A 22314-nucleotide genomic window follows, 5' to 3' on the forward strand; every position below is an offset into this window, starting at 1 on the left:
GGTCTACACAGACAAGTTCTGGCCTGGTTTAGATTTTATCTGTCAGAAAGATATCAGTTTGTCTCTGTAGATGGTTTGTCCTCTGACAAATCAACTGTAAATTTCGATGTTCGTCAAGGCTCCATTTTAGGACCACTATTGTTTTCACTATATATTTTACATCTTAGTGATGTCATTTGGAAATATAATGTTAAGATTCAGCTGTATTTTCGATGAAACATGGTGAAGCCCCAAAATTGCCCTCGCTGGAAGCCTGTGTTTCAGACATATGGAAGTGGATTGCGGCAAATGTTCGGACAAAACAGATATGCTAGTTCTAGGTCCCAAGACACAAAGAGATCTTCTGTTGAATCGGACAATTAATTTTTGATGGTTGTACCGTCGTCTCAAATAAAACTGTGAAGGACCTCGGCGTTACTCTGGACCCAGATCTCTCTTTTGAAGAACATATCAAGACTTTCAAGGACAGCTTTTTTTCATCTACGTAAAATTGCAAAAGTCAGAAACTTTCTGTCCAAAAATGATGCAGAAAAGTTCATCCATGCTTTTGTCATTTCTAGGTTAAACTACTGCAATGCTCAACATTCCGGCTACCCGGATAAAGCACTAAATAAACTTCAGTTAGTGCTAAATACGGCTGCTAGAATATTCACTAGAACTAAAATATTTGATCATATCACTCCAGTGCTAGCCTCCCTACACTGGCTTCCTGTTAAGGCAAGGGCTGATTTCAAGGTTTTCTGCTAACTGTCATGACGTTGGCCTGGGGGTAGGTTTATGACAGTCATAAATACCTCTTCCCCCCCTTTTCCTCTCTCTACCCTACTGATTTGCAATCCCCTTTGGTTAACATAGAGATTCTGGGAACATCAGAAGGTGAGGGGAAATTAACTATATTCTGGTAATTTGAGATTTGGGTTTTCATAAGGTCTGCTCAATCAGTGGCCCACCCCTGTGAAGGGACATGGGCTATAAAACTTTTCAAACACGCCCTCCTCTCCCTTCCTATATAAAGCCTTGACGACAATGTAACCTCCTGTTCCGAGGATGTGAGGACGACGGTCCGATGTCAGAATGGTTCAGATAATAACTACAGAACGAAGCCAACATCAGAGTGAGATTTGGTTGCGAATGGTATGAACTTTGAACTCTTATTCACTACAGAAGTGATACCTCCTAGCCGTTGGGTTAGCAACAGCAGCTGCAAACTCAAGTTGGGAAGGAAAAGACAGTATCCCATCTACCACACAACGACGTTACTACAACGTATACAATTTACAACCAGAGACAATCTTCAAAGGACTAGGTTGGGCAACACGGCCTTCCATCTACCACCAACCTACCGAAGCGCAGCTCAGAGTAAATATTCATTGCATTTTCCTTTTCCAAATGGGCGGTAATTTAGAATGCATCAGATACTGTATTTACTATAGCACAGCTTCTCCCTTTGTTACTGAGTCTTCCCGCTCTTTCACTCAAACCCAGACCCTTTTCTTTTGTGTAACAAGCTGTCATATTTGCTCTGCCCGCTAGGGACGTTTTCCTTTATGACGTAATTTGTAATCAAGTTATGATTAATTATGTGTATGTGTAATTATTTAGGTATTTAGTAAATAAATAATTAAACCCAATTTTGAATTTCTGATTCAACTTGTTAGCCAGGGTTCGTGCAGATAACCAAGAATTTACAACTTTCAGATGAGACTGAATTAAGATGCCGATTAATATTGACTGCTATTGATGTACAATATTACAAGGTCTTTAAGAGTTTGTTCTAAATCTATATCTGTACTATATCTGTTTTTTTAAATCTCTGTCTGTTCTTTATCTCTATCTGTTTTATATCTGTTCTATGTCTATATCTGTTCTATATCTCTATCAGTTCTATATCTGTTCTAAATCTGTCTGTACTATATCTATTCTATATCTGATTTTTTTTATCTATATCTGTTCTTCATCTCTATCTGTTTTATATCTGTTCAATGTCTAAATCTGTTCTATATCTTTTTTTATTTTGATCTCTGTCTGTTCTTAATCTCTATCTGTTTTGTATCCGTTCTAAATCTATATCTGTTCTATATCTCTATCTGTTTTACATCTGTTCTATATCTGTCTGTTCTATATCTATATCTGTTCTTTATCTCAGTTATATTTCTCTATCTAATCTATATCCTACCTGTGTATTTCTCTATCTGTTCTATATCTCTATCTAATCTATATCCTACCTGTTTATATCTATCAGTTCTATATCTATATCTGTTCTATATCTCTTATCTCTGTCCTACCTGTGTATATCTCAATTTGTTCTATATCTCTATCTGTTCTATATCCTACCTGTGTAAATCTATGTGTTCTATGTGGTTGATGTTCTATGTGGTTCTATGTGTTGATGGTTTTATGTCTTTGACATAGTGCTCTTGAATGCTGGACACATTTCCTGTAAAAGGCCTAATAAATGAACTGACCTGATTATGGGGCTTAACACTGAGCCAACCATCTGTAGTAGGCTTTGCAACATTAAACAAGGTACAACGAGACTTGTAGCTGTTGTGGTCCATTTTAGCTAAATTGGAAGAGCATAGAGCTTGTACCACCAGGGTAGTGGGTTTGATTCCCGGGACCACCCACATATAATATGCATGCAGCAGGACTGTTAGTCTCTTTGGAATAAAGCATCTGCTAAATGGCATATAGTATTATATTATACAGTGCCTTCAGAACATATTCACACCACCTGACTTTTTCAAAATGTTGTGTTACATGGTGGGATTAAAATGGATTGAATGTCATTTTTTGTCAACGATCTACACAAAACACTCTGTAATGTCATAGTGGAAGAACAATTAACATTTATTAAAAATGTATAACACACCCCACTAATATTCAGTTTTTCTGGGTAAGTCTCTAAAAGATTTGCACACCCGGAGTGTACAATATTTGCACATTATTCTTTAGCTTTTCAAGCTGATTTAAGTCAAAACTGTAACTAGACCACTATATCTCTATCTGTTTTATATCTCTCTGTTCTATATCGTTATCTGTTCTACAGTGCCTTGCGAAAGTATTCGGCCCCCTTGAACTTTGCAACCTTTTGCCACATTTCAGGCTTCAAACATAAAGATATAAAACTGTATTTTTTTTGTGAATAATCAACAACAAGTGGGACACAATCATGAAGTGGAACAACATTTATTGGATATTTCAAACTTTTTTAACAAATCAAAAACTGAAAAATTGGGCGTGCAAAATTATTCAGCCCCCTTAAGTTAATACTTTGTAGCGCCACCTTTTGCTGCGATTACAGCTGTAAGTCGCTTGGGGTATGTCTCTATCAGTTTTGCACATCGAGAGACTGACATTTTTTCCCATTCCTCCTTGCAAAACAGCTCGAGCTTAGTGAGGTTGGATGGAGAGCATTTGTGAACAGCAGTTTTCAGTTCTTTCCACAGATTCTCGATTGGATTCAGGTCTGGACTTTGACTTGGCCATTCTAACACCTGGATATGTTTATTTTTGAACCATTCCATTGTAGATTTTGCTTTATGTTTTGAATCATTGTCTTGTTGGAAGACAAATCTCCGTCCCAGTCTCAGGTCTTTTGCAGACTCCATCAGGTTTTCTTCCAGAATGGTCCTGTATTTTGCTCCATCCATCTTCCCATCAATTTTAACCATCTTCCCTGTCCCTGCTGAAGAAAAGCAGGCCCAAACCATGATGCTGCCACCACCATGTTTGACAGTGGGGATGGTGTGTTCAGCTGTGTTGCTTTTACGCCAAACATAACGTTTTGCATTGTTGCCAAAAAGTTCAATTTTGGTTTCATCTGACCAGAGCACTTGCTTCCACATGTTTGGTGTGTCTCCCAGGTGGCTTGTGGCAAACTTTAAACTACACTTTTTATGGATATCTTTAAGAAATGGCTTTCTTCTTGCCACTCTTCCATAAAGGCCAGATTTGTGCAATATACGACTGATTGTTGTCCTATGGACAGAGTCTCCCACCTCAGCTGTAGATCTCTGCAGTTCATCCAGAGTGATCATGGGCCTCTTGGCTGCATCTCTGATCAGTCTTCTCCTTGTATGAGCTGAAAGTTTAGAGGGACGGCCAGGTCTTGGTAGATTTACAGTGGTCTGATACTCCTTCCATTTCAATATTATCGCTTGCACAGTGCTCCTTGGGATGTTTAAAGCTTGGGAAATCTTTTTGTATCCAAATCTGGCTTTAAACTTCTTCACAACAGTATCTCGGACCTGCCTGGTGTGTTCCTTGTTCTTCATGATGCTCTCTGCGCTTTTAACGGACCTCTGAGACTATCACAGTGCAGGTGCATTTATACGGAGACTTGATTACACACAGGTGGATTGTATTTATCATCATTAGTCATTTAGGTCAACATTGGATCATTCAGAGATCCTCACTGAATTTCTGGAGAGAGTTTGCTGCACTGAAAGTAAAGGGGCTGAATAATTTTGCACGCCCAATTTTTCAGTTTTTGATTTGTTAAAAAAAATTGAAATGTCCAATAAATGTCGTTCCATTTCATGATTGTGTCCCACTTGTTGTTGATTCTTCACAAAAAAATACAGTTTTATATCTTTATGTTTGAAGCCTGAAATGTGGCAAAAGGTTGCAAAGTTCAAGGGGGCCGAATACTTTCGCAAGGCACTGTATATCTCTATCTGTTTTATATCTCTCTGTTCTATATCTCTATCTGTTTTATATCTCTCTGTTCTATATCTCTATCTGTTTTATATCTCTCTGTTCTATATCTCTATCTGTTTTATATCTCTGTTCTATATCTCTATCTGTTCTATATCTCTATCTGTTCTATATCTCTATCTGTTTTATATCTCTCTGTTCTATATCGTTATCTGTTCTATATCGTTATCTGTTCTATATCTCTATCTGTTCTATATCGTTATCTGTTCTATATCTCTATCTGTTCTATATCGTTATCTGTTCTATATCTCTCTGTTCTATATCTCTATCTGTTCTATATCGTTATCTGTTCTATATCGTTATCTGTTCTATATCGTTGTCTGTTCTATATCGTTATCTGTTCTATATCTCTATCTGTTCTATATCGTTATCTGTTCTATATCTCTCTGTTCTATATCTCTATCTGTTCTATATCGTTATCTGTTCTATATCTCTATCTGTTCTATATCGTTATCTGTTCTATATCGTTATCTGTTCTATATCGTTGTCTGTTCTATATCGTTATCTGTTCTATATCTCTATCTGTTCTATATCGTTATCTGTTCTATATCGTTATCTGTTCTATAACTAGACCACTCAGGAACATTCAATGTCATCTCCATTGTTGATTTGGCCTTGTGTTTTAGATTTGGCCTTGTATTTTAGGTTATTGTCCTTCTGAAAGGTGAATTTGTATCCCAGAGTTTGTATCCCAGATTTTTCTCTAGGATTTTGTCTGTGCTTAGCTCTATTCCTTTTCTTTTTATTCTAAAAAAACTCCCCAGTCCTTGCCGATGACAAGCATACCCATAACATGCCACCACCATGCTTGAAAATATGAAGAGTGGTGCTCAGTGATGTGTTGTTGGATTTGCCCCAAACGTAACGCTTTGTATTCAGGACATAAAGTACATTTCTTTGCCACATTTTCTTATTGTTACTTTAGTTCCTTATTGCAAACATGATGCATGTTTGGAATATTTTTATTCTGTACAGGCTTCCTTCTTTTCACTTTGTCGTTTAGGTTAATATTGTGGAGTAGCTACAATGTTGTTGATCCATCCTCAGTTATCTCCTGTCACAGCCATTAAACTCTAACTGTTTTAAAGTCACCATTGGCCTCATGGTGAAATCCGAGCGGTTTCCTTCCTCTCCAGCAAGTGAATTAGCAAGGACGTCTGTATTCTTGTAGTGACTGGGTGTATTGATACACCATCCAAAGTGTAATATATTCACCATGCTAATATTCAATGTCTGCTTGAAAATGTTTACCCATCTACCAATAGGAACCCTTCTTTGCGAGGCATTGGAAAACCTCCCTGGTCTTGTGGTTGAATCTGTGTTTGAAATTCACTGCTCGACTGAGGTACCTTACAGATAATTGTATGTGTGGGGTACAGAGATGAGGTAGGTATTCAAAAATCATGTTAAACACTATTACTGTACACAGAGTGAGTCCATGCAACTTACACTACATATTTTCATCCAAGCCTCATTGGGGCACATAACGCCACCTATACTCTAGTCTAGTCTAGACAGACAGGTTGCCTTCCACAATGTACCAATGTTCCAGCATAGGTCTGGGATTTCCAAGACTCACCTATAGGCCCACCTAAACATGTATTTATTACATATTTGACATGGGTACACCTCTAACCTCATCTCCAGTCTGATTCTGGTAAACCAACAGACTAGGCTACTATTCAGACAATCAGCAAAACACCAGCAAATCATCTCTGTTGTGTGAAACACATGTATATTTAACGTTAAAAGACAGAGACAAGTAAAAGAGACAGCTGTGTTACAAAGATAGACATCATCATTGCACATGAAACAAAGTCGTTATTCCTGTTGGTCAAAATACCATAAAACAAAATGGAGGACATACTTTATAGGCTGCGTGCCAGATCTGTTTGTGCTACCATGTCATGTCACTCATTGTCATGCCAACAGATTGTCTTGACAATTACATCGATGGAGTTGGCAAGAGCACAAACAGAGCTGGACCAGGCTACATACTTTAGGCTATTAGAAAAGTAGTTCCCCAGCAGAGAAAGGCGTTAGGAACAGATTTGGCAACTAGAAATTGAGAGAAAATACCTAAATCGCATTTCAAAAATAGAAATTATGCAAAATGTTAACACAATTAGAATAAATAAAAAATTCCTTCATATAGTTTATTCAAGTACATATCTGCGATTGTTCCAGATTATTTCAACATATTCTCACGAATACTTTCAATTCGGTCAGCTTCGGGGTAAAAGATTTAAAAGTCATTATAAAAGTAAAGGGTTGTTCGATTGAAAGAGGATCATGTTAATTAGAGAAAGAATATTTAAACTTAATAAGCTCCTTCTCACAACCAGTTTCTGCTTTCCAAAAAATACATCATTCACTGTCAAACTATGTAGAGCCTCAGTATTCCAATGACAGATTGGCAACCTTTTCACATTTTTAAGGACATTATAGTTTAGAGACAATATATTCCCAAAGATCCTGACAAATCAGGGTGCATACAGTTTTGTATAAAACAGTTAATAACATATAATTGTCCTTTCTAGAGGGACAACCTTCCATTTCCAACATCTAAAAACTGCTTCAACAAACAATTAGTCTGAGTAGAAGTGGAATTGTGGAACAGAGTTGATACATTAGTGAGTTAGTACAACATAATTCCCCCCCATAAATCAGAGTAAATCATTTCCAGCAAACAGCAATAGTGATTCATTACAAAGAAAAAAAGAAATACATTTGACCAGATAGATAAACGAGGCCACGTTGGCCCATTTAGGATCAAATTAAATTAAAACGCTGTACTATCAAATGCCTGCTCCATTCTCATGTCAGAACTCAAAACATTGAGCCACGCCACCACTAGGTGGCAGCAGAACCATTACGCCACACCACCACTAGGTGGCAGCAGAACCACTACACCACACCGCCACTAGGTGGAAGCAGAACCACTACGCCACACCACCACTAGGTGGCAGCAGAACCACTACAGCACGCCACCAATAGGTGGCAGCAGAACAACTACACAACGCCACCACTAGGTGGCAGCAGAACCACTGCAGTAATATGATAATTATTTTGTCAATTTGAACATTTTAGTCATTTGGAAAACATACATGTATCCCATAGACTGTATAAGATGCAACAGGAAAAGGCTGCTCTAACAACTTTGGCAGTTTCCTACATGTCCAAGGATTTCGATAAATACTATTCCGAGTCAATAATGAGAGCATGCCTTTATCAATGCCATGTGTCGTCCCAAATGGCTATCTATTCCTTACATAATGTCATGCTTTTAACCAGAGCCCTATGGGGCAGAATGTAGTGCACTATATAGGGAACAGGGTGCTGGGCTCAGGTTAAAATAAGTGCACTATATAGGGAACAGGCTACCATTTGTAACATAGCCCGTCTGACCATGCTTCCTCTCAATTCAAAAATAAAAAGTTCCAAAGAACATATGGTTGGTTTGGTTTCTTCAGTAAATGAAACCCATAGTAGCAAGGGTCTGGGACATCACTGATGGAGGCAACATCTATTCTCACAGCAATAGAAGGATAGTTGGCCTCGGTCTGCACTTTAACAGTTTAGTAAATGGAGTCAGCTCACCACCATATTTCTAACGTCCATTTAAGGCAAATGTCCACTTAGTCACGCATTGATGTCAATCTGAGACAAAGTGAAAATCTAATTGAAGTAGAAGTTAGGATTTGCTCTAATTGAACCTGCACTATATATCGACACAGATCCTTATGGTCCTAACTCCAATATTAGATACAGGCACCATAGTAGGCCATTGGGTCAGTAGGTTCCCAGTACATAAACAGAAAGTTAACTGTGGCTCTTCCTCAATATTTACCCCAAATATTTGAGAGACTTTTGTCATTCGAGGGGTTAATGTTTCACGTTCTGGGTTGACTATCGACAGAAAACTCCAGGTCAGTTAGTAAATGATTCTCCTTTCCATCTGCCTTGTGAGGTCACAGCCATGTCACGGTTAGGAGAGATTCCCTTTTTAGATTCAGACCACTCTCACCCAAAACCAGAAAGCAGCCTGGATTCATTCTAAAGGGCGAGGCTAACCTTCCTGTGGCTTTTACATACACTTATAGAATACTCCAAATAGGAAGTACCACTATATAAAACAAACTTTATCTAGGGCACTTTTTTCAGAGAAGTGAAATGACTCATGAACTGTTTTAAGAGGTATGGTAAAGGTGATCAGAGACGATTCGGGTTGACTCGGTCGTGTCACGAGTAGCAGCAGCAGCATCGTAACCTTAGACACCAGAGGGGGCTGGTGAGGGGAGGACGGCTAATAATAATGTCTGGAATGGAGTGAATGTAATTACATCAAACACGAAGAAAACCATATCATTGATGTGTTTTGATACCGTTCAATTCATTTCGTTCCAGCCCTTGCTATGAGCCCGTCCTCCGAATTGAAGTGCCACCAGCCACCACTGATTGTAACCATAGAGACAGAATTCACAGTTGTTTTACGAGTTCACAGGACAGACTCAATGGCTTCCGCGGTCTCCCTGGGGGATTGGTCGCCTGCTGAACCCAGGGTTTGGTGCGTGACGAGCGGGGAGGTCTCCTCGTCAGCCTGGGTGTTGGCCACCGCGTCCACCAGGACCTCCGCTAGCTCCTCCCCCAGGTGTTGTTTCTTCATCTCCTGTTGGTTGATGTGGTGGAGGATCCCTGCCCCCAGGGCGTCTCCCTCCACGTTCACTACGGTGGTGGTGCGGTCCCTGAAAACACACACGCACATAAGTACACGCACATGTACATACGCACACACCCAAACACACACACAATTTATTAGGATACTTTTTGTCAGAAGCTAAGCAGTATATCAAGCCTGCTAAGATGAATCAGGAGCTCTATTTAACTGTTAGCATACATCTAATGTAACATAACCACAGTGGATATGATGAATCAGGAGCTCTATTTAACTGTTAGCATACATCTAATGTAACATAACCACAGTTGATAATATGAATCAGGAGCTCTATTTAACTGTTAGCATACATCTAATGTAACATAACCACAGTGGATATGCAGAACACATCTATTTCTGTACAGGTCTACTGTCTACTGTACAGGTCTACTGTACAGGTCTACTGTCTACTGTACAGGTCTACTGTACAGGTCTACTGTCTACTGTACAGGTCTAATGTCTACTGTACAGGTCTACTGTCTACTGTACAGGTCTACTGTCTACTGTACAGGTCTACTGTACAGGTCTACTGTCTACTGTACAGGTCTAATGTCTACTGTACAGGTCTACTGTCTACTGTACAGGTCTACTGTCTACTGTACAGGTCTACTGTCTATTTTCTACTGTACAGGTCTACTGTCTACTGTACAGGTCTAATGTCTACTGTACAGGTCTACTGTCTACTGTACAGGTCTACTGTACAGGTCTACTGTCTACTGTACAGGTCTAATGTCTACTGTACAGGTCTACTGTCTACTGTACAGGTCTACTGTCTACTGTACAGGTCTACTGTACAGGTCTACTGTCTACTGTACAGGTCTACTGTCTACTGTACAGGTCTACTGTCTACTGTACAGGTCTACTGTCTACTGTACAGGTCTACTGTACAGGTCTACTGTCTACTGTACAGGTCTACTGTACAGGTCTACTGTCTACTGTACAGGTCTACTGTCTACTGTACAGGTCTACTGTACAGGTCTACTGTCTACTGTACAGGTCTACTGTCTACTGTACAGGTCTACTGTCTACTGTACAGGTCTACTGTACAGGTCTACTGTCTACTGTACAGGTCTACTGTCTACTGTACAGGTCTACTGTCTACTGTACAGGTCTACTGTACAGGTCTACTGTACAGGTCTACTGTCTACTGTACAGGTCTACTGTCTACTGTACAGGTCTACTGTACAGGTCTACTGTACAGGTCTACTGTCTACTGTACAGGTCTACTGTCTACTGTACAGGTCTACTGTACAGGTCTACTGTCTACTGTACAGGTCTACTGTCTACTGTACAGGTCTACTGTACAGGTCTACTGTCTACTGTACAGGTCTACTGTCTACTGTACAGGTCTACTGTTCAGGTCTACTGTACAGGTCTACTGTCTACTGTACAGGTCTACTGTCTACTGTACAGGTCTACTGTACAGGTCTACTGTCTACTGTACAGGTCTACTGTCTACTGTACAGGTCTACTGTACAGGTCTACTGTACAGGTCTACTGTCTACTGTACAGGTCTACTGTACAGGTCTACTGTACAGGTCTACTGTCTACTGTACAGGTCTACTGTCTACTGTACAGGTCTACTGTACAGGTCTACTGTACAGGTCTACTGTCTACTGTACAGGTCTACTGTCTACTGTACAGGTCTACTGTACAGGTCTACTGTCTACTGTACAGGTCTACTGTCTACTGTACAGGTCTACTGTACAGGTCTACTGTCTACTGTACAGGTCTACTGTCTACTGTACAGGTCTACTGTACAGGTCTACTGTACAGGTCTACTGTCTACTGTACAGGTCTACTGTCTACTGTACAGGTCTACTGTACAGGTCTACTGTCTACTGTACAGGTCTACTGTCTACTGTACAGGTCTACTGTACAGGTCTACTGTCTACTGTACAGGTCTACTGTCTACTGTACAGGTCTACTGTACAGGTCTACTGTCTACTGTCTACTGTACAGGTCTACTGTCTACTGTACAGGTCTACTGTACAGGTCTACTGTCTACTGTACAGGTCTACTGTCTACTGTACAGGTCTACTGTACAGGTCTACTGTCTACTGTACAGGTCTACTGTCTACTGTACAGGTCTACTGTCTACTGTACAGGTCTACTGTCTATTGTCTACTGTACAGGTCTACTGTCTACTGAACAGATCTACTGTCTATTGTCTACTGTACAGATCTACTGTCTACTGTACAGGTCTACTGTCTATTTTCTACTGTACAGATCTACTGTCTACTGTACAGGTCTACTGTCTATTTTCTACTGTACAGATCTACTGTCTACTGTAAAGGTCTACTGTCTATTTTCTACTGTACAGATCTACTGTCTACTGTACAGGTCTACTGTCTATTTTCTACTGTACAGATCTACTGTCTACTGTCTATTTTCTACTGTACAGATCTACTGTCTACTGTACAGGTCTACTGTCTACTGTCTACTGTACAGGTCTACTGTCTACTGTACAGGTCTACTGTCTACTGTACAGGTCTACTGTATCTTACTGGAAATAACACCTGATATTTTGATATAGCAGCTGTCCAAAATGAGTGAGTACATTAAGAGTGTGTCTATGCGTGTGTGTTTCTACATATGTGCGCATGTCCATGCAAATGTACATAAATGTGTCTGTCCATGTGTGTGTGTGTATGCTTGTCTGTGTATGTGTGTCTGTGTGTGTGTGTCTGTGTATGTGTGTCTGTGTGTGTGTGTCTGTGTATGTGTGTCTGTGTGTGTGCTTGTCTGTGTGTGTGTGTGTGTGCTTGTCTGTGTATGTGTGTGTGTGCTTGTCTGTATATGTGTGTCTGTGTGTGTGTGTGTATGCTTGTCTGTGTGTGTGTGTGTGTGCTTGTCTGTGTACGTGTGTGTGTGTGTGCTTGTCTGTATGTGTGTGTGTGTGTGTGCTTGTCTGTATATATGTGTGTGTGTGTGTGTGTGTGTGTGTGTGTGTGTGTGTGTGTGTGTGCGTGTGCGTGCGTGTGTTTGCTGTATTGGTTCTCTATACTGTACATGTGTTACTCACACGATCCAGTCGACGGCCAGCATGAGTGACAGGTCGTTGGTGGGCAGGCCGATAGCCTCCAGGATGATGGCGATGGTGATGATGCCCCCGGCTGGGATGCCCGCTGCACCCACACTGGACGCTGTGGCTGTCACACTGTGGGGACAGAGCCACTGCAGAGCATCAGACACAGGGTTTCAAAATTCCAACCCACCCTTCCTTCTGTCCCCACCCACCATTCCTTCTGACCCCACCCACCCTTCCTTCTGTCCCCACCCACCCACCCTTCCTTCTGACCCCACCCACCCTTCCTTCTGTCCCCACCCACCATTCCTTCTGTCCCCACCCACCCTTCCTTCTGACCCCACCCACCCTTCCTTCTGTCCCCACCCACCATTCCTTCTGACCCCACCAACCATTCCTTCTGACCCCACCCACCATTCTACCATTCCTTCTGTCCCCACCCACCAATCCTTCTGACCCCACCCACCATTCCTTCTGACCCCACCAACCATTCCTTCTGACCCCACCCACCATTCCTTCTGACCCCACCCACCATTCCTTCTGAACCCAACCATCATTCCTTCTGACCCCACCCACCATTCCTTCTGAACCCAACCATCATTCCTTCTGACCCCACCCACCATTCCTTCTGAACCCAACCATCATTCCTTCTGACCCCACCCCACTCACAGGATGGTAAAGATCTGACCGGCGTTGAGCTCTATGTTGTTGAGCTGAGCGATGAAGACAGCCGCGACGCACTGGAAGATGGCCGCCCCGTCCATGTTGACGGTGGCTCCGATGGGAAGGATGAAACGACTGATCCGCTTGTCCACTCCGTTGTTCTCCTCTACACACTTCATCATGGAGGGCAGGGTCGCCGAGCTGAGCAGAGAGATACAGGACACAGTGGTTAAATTACAGCATATTAATCTAGAACATTTTACTGTACTTTACTAGCAACTTCAGTTCCTCTGCTTTGACAATATTTACATGAGTATTCTACAAGTTAAGATGTATTGAATAGCAATGGAAGGGGAGAGAAATAGAGAGAGCCACCTGAAAAACGTATTGTAGTGTAACTTGAACCAAAACCTTTCCATACAGAGAGAGGGTAAGGACCACAGAACTAAAATGAATAGAAGTCAGGTTACAAGCCATTCTACTCATTCTATTTCTATGGTAAAGACCCTCCAAATCAAATAAAATAAAATTTTATTTATATAGCCCTTTGTACATCAGCTGATATCTCAAAGTGCTGTACAGAAACCCAGCCTAAAACCCCAAACAGCAAGCAATGCAGGTGTAGAAGCACGGAATGTCCTGGCTCCCCATGGATTAGATAGAGAGGTGGTGGGGTCCAGAGTCTGAAGATTGAGGTTGGAACAACTCAGCCAAAGGTTTATGTTACTTACAGCAGGTTACTTACAGCAGAGGATACTTGGAGACGATGAGTGTGTCCCAAATGGCACTACTTTTGACCAGAGCCCAGGTGTATGTTCAGGCTCTAGTCAAAAGTAGTGCACTATAGAGGGAATAGGGTGGGGTGTAGCCTTGGAGATAAAGCCTGCTAGCAATGCACTGCTAATGGACTGTGTTCATAGAGGTGGAGGGATTTACTGGGTAATCAGGTCACACTGGGTTAACAGAAGTGGAGGGATTTACTGGGTAATCAGGTCACACTGGGTTCACAGAAGTGGAGGATTTACTGGGTAATCAGGTCACACTGGGTTCACAGAAGTGGAGGATTTACTGGGTAATCAGGTCACACTGGGTTCACAGAAGTGGAGGGATTTACTGGATAACCAGGTCACACTGGGTTCACAGAAGTGGAGGGATTTACTGGATAACCAGGTCACACTGGGTTCACAGAAGTGGAGGATTTACTGGGTAATCAGGTCACACTGGGATCACAGAAGTGGAGGGATTTACTGGGTAATCAGGTCACACTGGGATAACAGAAGTGGAGGGATTTACTGGGTAATCAGGTCACACTGGGTTCACAGAAGTGGAGGATTTACTGGGTAATCAGGTCACACGGGGTTCACAGAAGTGGAGGATTTACTGGGTAATCGGGTCACACTGGGTTCACAGAAGTGGAGGGATTTACTGGGTAATCAGGTCACACTGGGTTCACAGAAGTGGAGAGATTTACTGGGTAATCAGGTTACACGGGGTTCACAGAAGTGGAGGATTTACTGGGTAATCAGGTCACACTGGGTTCACAGAAGTGGAGGGATTTACTGGGTAATCAGGTCACACTGGGTTCACAGAAGTGGAGGGATTTACTGGGTAATCAGGTCACACAGGGTTCACAGAAGTGTAGAGATTTACTGGGTAATCAGGTCACACTGGGTTAACAGAAGTGGAGGGATTTACTGGGTAATCAGGTCACACTGGGTTAACAGAAGTGTAGAGATTTACTGGGTAATCAGGTCACACTGGGATAACAGAAGTGGAGGGATTTACTGGGTAATCAGGTCACACTGGGATAACAGAAGTGGAGGGATTTACTGGGTAATCAGGTCACACTGGGTTAACAGAAGTGGAGGATTTACTGGGTAATCAGGTCACACGCGGTTCACAGAAGTGGAGGATTTACTGGGTAATCAGGTCACACTGGGTTAACAGAAGTGGAGGGATTTACTGGGTAATCAGGTCACACGGGGTTCACAGAAGTGTAGAGATTTACTGGGTAATCAGGTCACACTGGGTTCACAGAAGTGGAGGATTTACTGGGTAATCAGGTCACACTGGGTTCACAGAAGTGGAGGGATTTACTGGGTAATCAGGTCACACGGGGTTCACAGAAGTGTAGAGATTTACTGGGTAATCAGGTCACGCTGGGTTAACAGAAGTGGAGGGATTTACTGGGTAATCAGGTCACACTGGGTTAACAGAAGTGGAGGGATTTACTGGGTAATCAGGTCACACGGGGTTCACAGAAGTGGAGGATTTACTGGGTAATCAGGTCACACGGGGTTCACAGAAGTGGAGGTATTTACTGAATAACCAGGTCACACTGGGTTAACAGAAGTGGAGGATTTACTGGGTAATCAGGTCACACTGGGTTAACAGAAGTGGAGAGATTTACTGGGTAATCAGGTCACACTGGGTTAACAGAAGTGGAGAGATTTACTGGGTAATCAGGTCACACTGGGTTCATAGAAGTGGAGGATTTACTGGGTAATCAGGTCACACGGGGTTCACAGAAGTGGAGGATTTACTGGGTAATCAGGTCACACTGGGATAACAGAAGTGGAGAGATTTACTGGGTAATCGGGTCACACTGGGTTCACAGAAGTGGAGGGATTTACTGGGTAATCAGGTCACACTGGGTTCACAGAAGTGGAGGATTTACTGGGTAATCAGGTCACACGGGGTTCACAGAAGTGGAGGATTTACTGGGTAATCAGGTCACACTGGGATAACAGAAGTGGAGAGATTTACTGGGTAATCGGGTCACACTGGGTTCACAGAAGTGGAGGGATTTACTGGGTAATCAGGTCACACTGGGTTAACAGAAGTGGAGGGATTTACTGGGTAATCAGGTCACACGGGGTTCACAGAAGTGGAGGGATTTACTGGATAACCAGGTCACACGGGGTTAACAGAAGTGGAGGGATTTACTGGGTAATCAGGTCACACTGGGTTCACAGAAGTGGAGGATTTACTGGGTAATCAGGTCACACGGGGTTCACAGAAGTGGAGGATTTACTGGGTAATCAGGTCACACTGGGATAACAGAAGTGGAGAGATTTACTGGGTAATCGGGTCACACTGGGTTCACAGAAGTGGAGGGATTTACTGGGTAATCAGGTCACACTGGGTTCACAGAAGTGGAGGATTTACTGGATAATCAGGTCACACGGGGTTCACAGAAGTGGAGGGATTTACTGGATAACCAAATCACACTGGTTTGTTCATGTTTATTAATGTGTGTACGCTGATTGGCTGCTTTGTGTGTTTGAGCTGATCTGAATCCTATGCAAAAAGCTCTTAAACGATGTGGAATGATAATTATTTTCCTGACACTGGTCAAAGACCCAAACAAGATTACTTTGAAGACAGCCAAAGGGAGCATGATGAGATAATGGTTGAGCAGTTGAAAAAGCATTTGATTGAAATGGATAACACGATTGAAGGGAGTACCTGGACTGGTGGAGAGATAGTACCTGGACTGGTGGAGGGTTAGTATCTGGACTGGTGGAGGGATAGTACCTGGACTGGTGGAGGGATAGTACCTGGACTGGTGGAGGGATAGTACCTGGACTGGTGGAGAGATAGTACCTGGACTGGTGGAGGGATAGTACCTGGACTGGTGGAGGGATAGTACCTAGACTGGTGGAGAGATAGTACCTGGACTGGTGGAGGGATAGTACCTGGACTGGTGGAGGGATAGTACCTGGACTGGTGGAGGGATAGTACCTGGACTGGTGGAGGGATAGTACCCAGACTAGTGGAGGGATAGTATCTGGACTGGTGGAGGGATAGTACCTGGACTGGTGGAGGGATAGTACCTGGACTGGTGGAGGGATAGTACCTGGACTAGTGGAGGGATAGTACCTGGACTGGTGGAGGGATAGTACCTGGACTGGTGGAGAGATAGTACCTGGACTGGTGGAGGGATACAGTAACAGAGGCCTACCTGGAGCAGGTGGCGAAGGCGGTGGTGAAGGGCGTGATGAGGCCGGACAGGAAGCTGAAGGGGTTCTTGCGTGTGAACCCAAAGTAGATGAGAGGCAGGATGACCCCCCCGTGGATGATATGACCCAGGACGGAGGCAAATATGTATTTCCCCAGACTGGTCACCAACAGAACCACATCCTCCATCTCCACTATCTTACTACCCACCAGGAACATGATGCCGAACGGGACGTACCTGAGGTAGGAGAAATATAGAATATATACCATTTGGTGAGGTGATGACTTAACAGAATATCTATTTTTGCTGCAGATTTATTTGAAAGGAAAAGCTAAAACATTTATCAGAAATGTAATTAAATGTTTCATTTGATTCTACACAAGTAGGCAGCTTCCCAGTCAAAAAGTAGCTTCTCATTTCAGTGTCAAATGCATAGCGTCAGCAGCCTACAACACCTCCTGCAGTTCTTAAGGAATAAACAGTATAGACTTTATCTAGTGAGCCATCAGAAGCTCCTCTTGTTTTCCCGTTGGGAATAGTCTTGGGAACCAGGAGAGGCTAATCACATGATCTGGGTTGTTTAAGGTCACTCACCACATGATCCAGGACACCAGCACCATGGTGGCTTCATTGAAAGCGTTGAAGAAGCGTATGAGCTCCTCCCCCTCCTCTCCCAGCTTCCTCAGTGCCACACCGAACACCATGGCAAAGAGAACCAGGCCCAAGATGTTCATACCATCTGGTTCTGTGCCCACAGGAACCTACATAGAACACATAACACAGTTTTGTTTATGTATGGTTGTTAGTTTTTAAAAAATATATTTAAAAAACACAGATCATAACATTTGAACACAGAAAATTACAACACATAAAATAGAACATTAGAACATAGAACATCAGAACACAGAACATGATAACATCAGAACATAGAACATCAGAACATCATAACATCTGAACACAGAATATCAGAACACATAAAATAGAACATTAGAACATCATAACATTAGAACATCATAACACAGAACATCATAACACAGAACATCAGAACATCAGAACATAGAACATCAGAACATAGGACATCAGAACATCAGAACATAGGACATCAGAACATAAAACATGGGACATCAGAACATAAAACATAGGACATCAGAACACAGAAAATAGGACATCAGAACACAGAACATAGAACATCAGAATATAAAACATAGGACATCAGAACATAAAACATAGGACATCAGAACATAAAACATGGGACATCAGAACATAAAACATAGGACATCAGAACACAGAAAATAGGACATCAGAACACAGAACATAGGACATCAGAACATAGGACATCAGAACACAGGACATCAGAACACAGAACATAGGACATCAGAACATAGGACATCAGAACACAGGACATCAGAACACAGAACATAGGACATCAGAACATAGGACATCAGAACACAGAACATAGGACATCAGAACATAGGACATCAGAACACAGGACATCAGAACACAGAACATAGGACATCAGAACATAGGACATCAGAACACAGAACATAGGACATCAGAACATAGGACATCATAACACAGAACATAGGACATCAGAACACAGAACATAGGACATCAGAACATAGAACATCAGAACATAGAACATCAGAACATAGAACATCAGAACACAGAACATAGAACATAGAACATCAGAGCATAGGACATCAGAACACAGAACATAGAACATCAGAACATAGAACATCAGAACATAGGCCATCAGAACACAGAACATTAGAACATCTGAACATAGTCTTTCAGTTTATTTGATTCAGTAGGCTACCATTTATATAGTCTCCTCAAATGATATTCAGAACAGAGAAAAGAGCTATGCTCCTATTGAACCCTTCAGGGGGAACCACCATTATTGGCACTGGTCAGAGGAGGGTCTACCGTGTCTGTTCATCAGTACCCCTCATAGACTGGTAATTCTCTGCCAATGAATGAGCCAAGCATTTCTATGGGAGCGTCCCAAATGGTACCATAATCCCTATAAAGCGCCATAGGGCCCTGGTTAAAAGTAGTGCACTATATAGGTAATAGAGTGGCATTTGGGACGCATACCCTTGTCAGTCTGACAGCTGGGTACAAGGGGGCGATTCAGAAAACTACCCAGCTGAGTGACGACATGGCTGGGCTTCCTTCCAGCCTCGCTTGGAGGTCAGGTCAACAAGTCAGAAACATTGTCACGTTCCAAGCCGACTACAGTGCAGTCGAGCTGCGCACATTAACCATTGCATGGTGGTCATCTGTGTATTTTATTCCATGTTCATGGTGAACCGACATGTCACGTTTGTTGGCGTTTCGTTTCTTTGGAACATCATCCCATGTGAAGCGCTGTGCCTACATGTTTTCACCTCACGAAGCTCTCTGGGATCAAAACGTTGTCAACAGAGGTGATAGTTGGCAGCATCTGCAGGAACAGGGTGTGCAGGCCTTTCTGTTCTTTTTACACCTGTAGGCTTTTAAAATGGTAGACTACTGAATCTTCCTCAGACAGGTGGGTGGGAGCTCATATCATCTGTGCTGACTGGACCATGACATAAGTATCTTGGTGATACAGAATTTGTTCTCTTTTTTTCATTTTTTCAAAAGTCTTCTGAAATTCACACAGAAAAGAAAACTGAGAAAAAATTGTGTCACCACGTTTTCCTGTAGCGACGGTTGACCTTCTCACCCCAGCTCTGTACACATGCACACATACACACAAACACTCTGCAATGCCAACCAGCCACTACATCTGAGTGTATCTGGACAAAGGTCGCTCCAGGAATATATCCTTGCCAGGAATCCATCCTCGGACCGTGCCAGACCAGTGTTCCCTGTTTGGACTCCCTCTCTCTTAAAGGCAGAGTCGTTGGTCAAACTAACATGCTAGTGGGCCAGCAGTCCGGGCCTGCCTGGCTATATAAGGGCTGAATATGACACATGGCATAACTGAACAAACACAGGACAGTGACTGACATTGACGTCACAACAGAGTAGCTTGGTCTGATCAGGCTTAAGGATGTGGATGAATACTGATCACATTTTAAAGAAAGAACTGTTAAACTTGTATTGAGTCCTTTCTGTTTGTTACCAGGCTCCAGGGATGTTGCTATGTGTGTTGCTATGGAAGCGGCTGGTCAATTGCGTAGCGTATCGTGACAAGTGTCTTCAACATTGGACAGTGAATCATAGAACAGTGTGAGTGTGTACAGTACGTTGTCCAGTACGTTGTCCAGTACGTTGTACAGTACGTTGTCCAGTACATTGTCCTCCCACTGTTCTCTCATTGCTGTTTGGGACTTACCCCCAATACCAGACCCAGGGCTGTTTGGGACGTAGCCCCAATACCAGACCCAGGGCTGTTTGGGACTTCCCCCAATACCAGACCCAGAGCTGTTTGGGACTTACCCCCAATACCAGACCCAGAGCTGTTTGGGACTTACCCCCAATACCAGACCCAGGGCTGTTTGGGACTTACCCCCAATACCAGACCCAGGGCTGTTTGGGACTTACCCCCAATACCAGACCCAGAGCTGTTTGGGACTTACCCCCAATACCAGACCCAGAGCTGTTTGGGACTTACCCCCAATACCAGACCCAGGGCTGTTTGGGACTTACCCCCAATACCAGACCCAGAGCTGTTTGGGACTTACCCCCAATACCAGACCCAGAGCTGTTTGGGACTTACCCCCAATACCAGACCCAAGGCTGTTTGGGACTAATCCCCAATACCAGACCCAGAGCTGTTTGGGACTAATCCCCAATACCAGACCCAGGGCTGTTTGGGATGTACCCTCAATACCAGACCCAGAGCTGTTTGGGATGTACCCTCAATAACACACGCAGAATATGGTGACTAGGATCTTCACTCCATTTCCACTTTCTTCCTGTCTGTTTCATTATTTGCCCTGTCTGTGGACCAGATCCCCCCTGTCTGTGGACCAGATCCCTCCTGTCTGTGGACCAGATCCCTCCTGTCTGTGGACCAGCCCCCTCCCGTCTGTGGACCAGCCCCCTCCTGTCTGTGGACCAGCCCCCTCCTGTCTGTGGACCAGATCCCTCCTGTCTGTGGACCAGATCCCCCCTGTCTGTGGACCAGATCCCTCCTGTCTGTGGACCAGATCCCTCCTGTCTGTGGACCAGCCCCCTCCTGTCTGTGGACCAGCCCCCTCAATCTCCAACACAGACACCTGTTATTTTATAGTGTATGTTTCCAATGTGTCTTTGTTCTTACTGTACTGTGGTTGTAATTCCACTTCCTTAAGTTGTCATTCGTTTGGTATTTCGGTCTTTCTTGGACGAATAGCCTATGACAGGCTAAATGAGACCCTAACTAACAAACCAACAAATATGAGGGATGTCATAATAAGCACCTTCTGGTAGAGAATGGTTCCATTGGTGTCGTTTCCCACGGCGACCATCTTGTAATCAGTGGCATACTGTGACACGGAGGAAGAGACAGAGAAAACATCAATAGAATATTTTAAAAAGTAATAACTTTATTTAAACAACAATTATTTGGAAGTACATGTATGTTAACAAAGCCATTCATAAACAAGTAACTAGTTAAATTAAAGTACTTAGGATCAAGTATTTATTGTCAGATGTATTAAGTGTTTACACCTGTGCAAGGTTTGCTCCAATGTTCTTCAGATCAGGTGGGAATGAAAGCTAAAACCATGAGTCATTTTTACATTCTAGCTCTATGATTGTGATCCTTCTGAACTCTACGTGTTATACCCTTCAATAAATAACAGGGTAGCACCAGTACATGCAAACACTAAGCAGACGAGACCCTGTTTCAGATATGTCTTTAGCTCCTGGGCTGATGAAAGCCTGTTTCAGAAACGTGTCTTTAGTTCCTGTGCTGATGAATGCCTGTTTCAGAGATGTGTCTTTAGTTCCTGTGCTGATCAATGTCTGTTTCAGAAATGTGTCTTTAGTTCCTGTGCTGATGAATGCCTGTTTCAGAGATGTGTCTTTAGTTCCTGTGCTGATGAATGCCTGTTTCAGAAATGTATTTAGTTCCTGTGCTGATGAATGCCTGTTTCAGATATGTGTCTTTAGTTCCTGTGCTGATCAATGTCTGTTTCAGAGATGTGTCTTTAGTTCCTGTGCTGATGAATGCCTGTTTCAGATATGTGTATTTAGTTCCTGTGCTGATGAATGCCTGTTTCAGAAATGTGTCTTTAGTTCCTGTGCTGATGA

The 22314-nt window shown here is 42.8% G+C and overlaps 1 protein-coding gene across 3 annotated transcripts in view; it reads right to left on the reverse strand.

Annotated features, from left to right (window-relative positions):
- Positions 1 to 6431: 6431 nt before the first annotated feature.
- The window catches only part of LOC110531632 (neutral amino acid transporter A), a 42597-nt gene continuing 26714 nt past the window's right edge, over positions 6432 to 22314 (reverse strand). For 2 of the 3 annotated variants that reach the window (XM_090217650.1, XM_090217649.1), the window contains exons 3-8: positions 21480 to 21545; positions 17680 to 17846; positions 17089 to 17322; positions 13131 to 13325; positions 12459 to 12593; positions 6432 to 9464 (exon numbers count right to left, since the gene is read on the reverse strand). In XM_090217650.1, coding sequence (XP_090073776.1) covers positions 9218 to 9464; positions 12459 to 12593; positions 13131 to 13325; positions 17089 to 17322; positions 17680 to 17846; positions 21480 to 21527 — 1026 coding nt within the window. In that variant the 5' untranslated portion in view covers positions 21528 to 21545 and the 3' untranslated portion in view covers positions 6432 to 9217. Of the gene's footprint in view, positions 9465 to 12458; positions 12611 to 13130; positions 13326 to 17088; positions 17323 to 17679; positions 17847 to 21479; positions 21546 to 22314 lie in introns of all 3 variants that reach the window. The other variant, XR_016491170.1, reaches the window with a different exon arrangement.

This window comes from Oncorhynchus mykiss, chromosome 23 (genome assembly GCF_057628025.1).
Source record: "Oncorhynchus mykiss isolate SJ-2025 chromosome 23, ASM5762802v1, whole genome shotgun sequence".
Classification (NCBI taxonomy): domain Eukaryota; kingdom Metazoa; phylum Chordata; class Actinopteri; order Salmoniformes; family Salmonidae; genus Oncorhynchus; species Oncorhynchus mykiss.